At 31.5% G+C, this 6843-nt stretch overlaps 1 protein-coding gene across 4 annotated transcripts; it reads right to left on the reverse strand.

The window, feature by feature from the left end:
- Window positions 1-5464: 5464 nt before the first annotated feature.
- Window positions 5465-6399, reverse strand: LOC145304003 (uncharacterized). Of its 4 annotated transcripts, XM_080145754.1 has the most exons (3): window positions 6324-6399; window positions 5800-6155; window positions 5465-5739 (listed from the first exon to the last, which is right to left on the reverse strand). In XM_080145754.1, exons 2-3 carry the CDS (start codon window positions 6152-6154, stop codon window positions 5606-5608), a joined length of 489 nt encoding a protein of 162 aa, XP_080001880.1. In that variant the 5' UTR covers window position 6155; window positions 6324-6399; the 3' UTR covers window positions 5465-5605. The 4 variants fall into 4 exon arrangements, with proteins under 4 accessions (XP_080001880.1, XP_080001879.1, XP_080001883.1 ...); XM_080145753.1 differs by having other exon boundaries at window positions 5465-6155; XM_080145757.1 differs by lacking the exon at window positions 6324-6399 and having other exon boundaries at window positions 5800-6063.
- Window positions 6400-6843: the final 444 nt, after the last annotated feature.

Consider the following 6843-nt stretch of genomic DNA (forward strand, 5'->3'; position numbering starts at 1 on the left):
ATCAATTTATTAGCCATTGTCTCATCCCATTAGATCCCTGAATTTTTTTGCTCTTTATTTGTGCAAAAATCATTATATACGTATTACAAAGATATTTTTCCAAAAAAATGTTAATTGAAAGTAAAGCCTTTATGTCAAGATATAGACGTCTAACAAATTTCTATTCATTCCCTTGTTAAGCCTATCAACTTATGTTTATACGTTATTGTACATTTTAACATCAAATTAGCAAAATTTTGTAAGATACTTTTGCTATATTTGGGTTTTTAAAAAATAAAAAGCAAGAGCAAAATTCAATTCTGGATTTATTTATTGCATTGTATTGTAGATGGATTTCCGTGGATAGTAAAATGACTAAGGTGATGATTGCCATAACCTTAAATTTAAAAATCGAAAAAATATTTGACAGCAACTTTAGCTTGTTTCATAATGATCAGAACCAGTTTTTAGACTATTGAGAATCTAATATTTTTTAACTGCAAAAAAATCAATAAAAAATCATTCTTAATAATTTTGAATTATTTTTTTCCATTTGACAAGTTATCCCCTTTTTCTGATAAAAAAAAAGATATGCTTCAAGTTGACTGTTTTGTGTGTGAACCCTATGAAATATTGAAAATAATTTCTTCGTACCAATAATTTTGGTCAGATACTTTTACAAGGATAGAATCCACCCCCCAATCAATTGGTTAAAAAAGATATACCTATCAAAATAATTCGTTATTTCATAATGTTCGAACAGGAAAGCAGACTGTCAAAATAAATGGCAAATAAGATTATTTATAATGATATATTTGCAGAAAAAATAGTAGACAAAAGAAAAATCTGACAACTGCTTTTAAACAGTAGACGAGAAAATTGACAAAGGGAAAAGTAGGTAGCGGGTAAAATCCGTAAAGGTTGTATGCTTCAAGTTAAAAACATTAGTAGAACGATATAAATTTATGTTACTTATTTAAAAAAAATTGTTGTCTGTAGTTTATTTCAGTAAGAAATGCACATTTTTAGTGAATAATATCGTTCTACAACTATTTTTAAGCCTTAAAACACACACTTTTACGGATTTTACCCGCAACCTTGTTTTCCCTTTATTGAAGACTGTTGCTCACAGAAAAATAAGAAGCAGCAAAATAAGAATAAACCAACAGGCTGAACCACTACCTAACCATAAACTTGGCCCCCGACAGTGGCATTACATGTAGCCAATCCTATCGTTGTCGGGAAGGCAATAGGTTCAATTCTCAGCCCAACATCGTGACATAACTACAGTTGTTATAATTGGTTCCTACTGCTGCTATGTTATGTGCATGACATAAAGGTTTAAAGAAAGGGTGAATGACTTGACCCAAAACAGGCGCAATTAATATGGACAGAGAATTCCATGCGAACGTCATGCAAAGGTTGTCTGGGGGACGTTCAACCGCATAATCATGCACTCACTAGCTAGATGTGTTTCAGAGATACACTAAAAAATAATAGATGGTGTGTCTCTTCTAGCTAACCTTCTTCAAACCCTAGCTAAAATTATCGGGATGTTTCTATCCTTTATCCAGATTCTTGATATTGGAAATCTTTTTAGATTTATTGTTCCCCTGGTTTAGACACAGTTTCATTCATCACAACCTTTCATTGCTGGGCGAGGTGTCGGGTTCGAGTCTGCTTCACATTGCGCCATACTAAAGACGTTGTGACATATGACAATATGTAATAATGAAAGTAAGGCGAATGCCTTGGCCCCTAAACATTACAATGCAGAATTAGGTCGTGCAATTAAAGGGTGGTTGTCTGTTTGGATGTTACTGCATGTAATATCCCAATGGACGTTTGAGCATCGCATCTCATGCTAACATTTTTAGACTTGATTAAAAGAAGCTACGCTTTTTAAATTTACCTAACTATTACAGAACTCCTCATTAAACATGTCAAATTTGAAATCGATAGGCTAATTCTAACATGACTAGATTAAGAGCTATCCGCTCTGACGTACGGCCCAACCATACATGTACAAAATATACATTTTTAAAAATTAAAACAATTTTGAAATGGAAAATTACAAATCCCCTCCCCCAAATATGGATTGGTTAAAGGGTTAATCATTGATAATATCACGTTGCTATTAAGACAGGTTAATTACTGTACGAAATTAACTAAAATATTTTTTTCAAATCTCCGCCTCTTCTTCAATTTCACTTGTTTTCAGAATATTAACCATAAATATCCCCACTCCTATATTTTTGTTCTTAAAAGCTTTCTAAGAATTGAAAGTTTTTATCGGGCCATATTTTTTAGTGTGGCTGCAAATCTTTCCCTCCAGCCAAATAGTCTAAAACCTGCCCAGAAAAGATTGAAAACTGTACATCAATTAGTTCTAACGTTTACAAGATCTTTCTGGACACTCAACAACAAAATGTGCCAAACCCAATTATATAATGTTTTTAGTAGTGTAGCTACTCTGTTTATTACGTTCGAAACCATTCCTTTACGTAGCCAACACAGACTTTGGACAAACAGTCGGACGGAATTTTAAAATTCAGTCCGTGGTCAAAGTTATTTAAGAAAGAAATTTCGGTTTTGAATTTTGTCTCTGTGTTTTATCGCCATTAACCCTTAACGGTCGGGGGGGGGGGGGGGCGTTGAACACCCCCCCCCATCCGGTTTTTTCTATCTCATTTTCTGTGTGTGAAAGATAAAGAGCTCAAACTGCGTGACTTTTTAAGTATGGGTATGACACATAACAGAGAGTTGGAATTTTTTGAATATCTCCATCCTGGCGGGCACAGGATGCCAGCAAACCTGGCAGGGTGATCCAGGTAAAGAGCAAAAATAGTTTTTTGACTTAAACAAAGCATTTTATCTTACTAAAATACTAAATTATCCTATAGTAGTAAATCCCTATATGAAATACAGGTGTTCAAGTCAATTTTAGGTTCCAGGTATGATCCTGCAGGTCCTGATCCTCCAGGTCTCCAGAAATCTTTAAAAGGCTCCTGTGACTGCAATTTTTGACTTAGAGACTTCAAATTTTAAACTTAAGCTTTTCTTACATGTCTACATAACGTATTAAAATTTCATAAAGATCCGTTTTCCCGCCGACCGCCGACTGCGGCGGCTGGCAGCTGCCAAGTACAGTTGCGGCCGCTGAAATTTATGTTTTGATATTTCTAATATAAAATTTAGATAAAGATAAACATTTTCTGTGAAAAAAATTTTCTTCTATCTTCAAAAATAAGAAAATTACAGCCATTTGAAATTTTTAAGTGAAAAAGGACACAAAGGTTGTTAAATAAAAGGGTGAAGGAAGCGAAAATTGACTTCGTTTTACTTAAGGTCGGAAATTCATTATCAAACAGGGGACTTGTACAAAATTTTTTAGCCCTCTAGCTCTAATAGGAACTGAGATAATAGGGGGGGGGCGTTGAACACTCCCCCCCCCCCAACCAATTAAGGTGCGGCAAGGGGCCCGACTGTAAGGGGTTAGAATTGGAAGATTTTTTCTTTAAAAAGAAGGCGTTTTAACTTTTTTGCTTTTTATTTAGAATAGCTAGCTGGTGCTTTTAGTACGTAGTAGATGTAAAATTTTTCATAGAATTCAGATATGCAATCGGTTTTTTTGTAGACCTCTTATTTTTGAAGTAATTTAAGTTTTAAAAAAAAAAATTAAGTCGGTTTTAAGGTACTAAAACACAACAAAATAAATGAAGAAAATTTTCAGTATGAACAAAAATAGTAAGATCTTTAATTTGACACCTTACTTTTTAAGTTCTGTTGAGTAATTATTGAAATAATCTATTTTTTTAACCTCGGTTTAATAAAAACTTTAAACTTAAATATTTTCTCACACAGACATAAAAAATATGGGTTCATATATACCTTTAGAATCAGAAAAATATCAAGAATTCATTCTAAGCAAAATTGAAAAAAAGTAAGAACTTAAAAAAAATAAAAATGGCCTAAAGTATTATATTTTTACAGGCAACACTTAATTGTAACTATTAAACTAGCCAATCAAAAATCTAAAAAATTGACAAATCAAGAAGCTTCAACTCAAAACTTAACCAATAGAATTGACAAAAAAAAGGATAATGTTCATACAATATATACAATAGATACTACAATAAAAATAGTGATACTTACATAACATGTAAAGAATGAAAAATTATGAACAAATATGCTTCAATCTGTTTATAAACTTCAAAACAATGCAGTTAAAAATGCATTATTGTTTCTTGTGTTTAAAAAACATCTGTTACAGTGTATGGACATTTGTTTAGGTTTTGTTCAAGTCAACCCTTTAAAGCCAAAAATTATGATTCTTAAAATAAACTTATATTTTTTATTATAATTTTATAAAACTTTTTCAATTTTGCTTAGAATGGATTTGTAATATTTTTCTCATTCTAAAGTCATATATAAACACATATTTTTTATGCCTGTGAGAGAAAATGTTTAGGTTTAACGTTTTGATTTAACGAGGTTAAAAAATAAATTTTTTCAATAACTACTCAACAGAATTTAAAAAGTAAGGTGTCAAATTAAAGATCTTACTATTTTTGTTCATACTGGCAATTTGCTTCTTTTATTTTGTTGCATTTTAGTACCTTAAAACCGACTTAATTATTTTTTAAAAAAACTTAAATTACTTCAAAAATAAGAGGTCTACAAAAAAAAACGATTGCATATTTGAATTCTATGGAAAATTTTACATCTACTACGTACTAAAAGCACCGGCTAGCTATTCTAAATAAAAAGCAAAAAAGTTAAGATGCTTTCTTTGAAGATTTTTATGCAATTATTTCATTACATTTGTTACAAAAAAATAATTTTCTGCTTTTTCTCGTAATTGTGTCGTTTATAATCTAATTATAGCATTCATATAATTAATTTGATAAATACAGATATAACAGTAGGCCATTTGCAGCATTAGACCTTTTTGCAATTCGATTTCTCAGGCCTTTTGTAGGTGTAGGTCTTTTGTAGAGTAGGTCTTTTGTAGCAACGCCGCTGACATACGTGCATTAACTATACACATTCAATGGTTTGTCCTCCTATAACGCTAAAAGATTCAGTTGATTATCACACCTTTAAAATAAAGATAGTGAAATCAAATTTAAATTTAAACTTAAATTTAGTAAACTGCATATATATTTGAAGGAATTTTAATTTTTTATCATGTTGTTTTAAAAATATCAATACTTGAAAATCGTATTCTGGTGATAAATGCATTTTATATAGCTGGCTTATTTACACACAAAAAAAACAGCATGACGACTTATTAAGTGACATCTAATTGTTTGTTATTTATTGTATTACAAAATTATATTTATTTGTTGGCATACTTGTAAATTATGCTTGAAATCATTTTTTTGAAATGCACTTCATGCAGCTATCTTTATATTACTAGAACTAAATTGATTGCAAATATTTTTTTTCATATATTTCAGTTACTAAAAACTAACAAGACAAATTAAGAAAATATTTATTTATTGAGAAAAATTACAAGTTTTTTTTATACTTTTTACATAAATGATATAAACTATAAATATTTCAATATATAATATATTTAAGATAGATTACTTTTTTAGTTATTCTTAATAGTTTTTTTTAGTTAACAGTGATACCAACATTGTGGTGGAATGCTTCTTGTGCATACCCAAGTGCAACGCCTTCCATCAACAGCAGCTTCCCTCTTTCCATGGTGATGCCCATGATGATGACCACGGTGATGACCTCCATGGTGACCTCCACGATGACCTCCATGGTATCCTCCACGATGACCTCCATGGTGACCTCCACGATGACCTCCATGGTATCCTCCACGATGACCTCCATGGTATCCTCCACGATGACCTCCATGGTGACCTCCACGATGACCTCCATGGTATCCTCCACGATGACCTCCACGATGACCTCCATAATGACCTCCATGATGACCTCCTCTTCTTGCTTCAGGATCAGCTTCTCTTTTACCACGATTATCTAGGTTACTACTGCCACGATAACACCCAGGACCACTACACTTAGCTTCAGGAACAGCTTCTCTTTTACCAAGGGGATGACCTCTATGACCCCTATGTCCTTTCCACCTTCCAGGTTCAGCATCTGCAAGAGCCAATGCCACAAGTGACAGGAGAGCAATAGCTATAAACAATCTCATCCTAAAAAGAAAAATTTAATTAATGTTGTTAAATAATATTGTGTAAGAAATCATATAATGCAACAAAAATTGTTCATAAAAACTTGTATGATTTTACAGTATGTCTGAGATATTCTAAGTATTATACATTACTGGAAAAAAAATAATATATTTTGTTAAGTAATTTTACCTGAAGTGTTTGATTACAATGTTTTATTGAAACTGATTAGATTTTGGAATTGTCTAATTATTTATACTTAAATCTGTATAAGGAGGATTAATCACCTGAAGGGAGAGGAAATCTCCCCATTTAGAAGTCTCTAATCCGCCCATTTAAGATTTCTTGGGAAATATTATGGGACTTATTTTTAAGAAATGTGTCAAAATCTCCACCCATTTACTATTATTAATAATGTTATAATTATCACATACATATTAAAAGAGGAATGGTATCCTTTCCCCTCACCCCCTTTCAAAAGAAATAACAATGCTTTCGAAATGGGTACGAATCTCCGCCCATTTAAGATTTAAAAATATAAAAAATGTCACAAACAATTTAACAAAAACTGTACAAAACAAAATACAAATTGTTTAAAATTAGATCAAGGTCTTTAATGTAGGTGAAATTATCAAAATAATTAGTTTTCAAAATTATTTTGTGCTGAGATTATTCTAAAAAAACAGTCTTTTAAAAAACTAATTAAAGCCAG

The sequence above is a fragment of the Acartia tonsa genome, chromosome 13 (genome assembly GCF_053477335.1).
Source record: "Acartia tonsa isolate MP-2025a chromosome 13, ASM5347733v1, whole genome shotgun sequence".
NCBI lineage: Eukaryota > Metazoa > Arthropoda > Copepoda > Calanoida > Acartiidae > Acartia > Acartia tonsa.

Coding starts and splice junctions, on each gene's coding strand:
- LOC145304003 (XM_080145753.1), bottom strand. CDS start 6,154: ATGAGATTGTTTATAGCTATTGCTCTCCTGTCACTTGTGGCATTGGCT.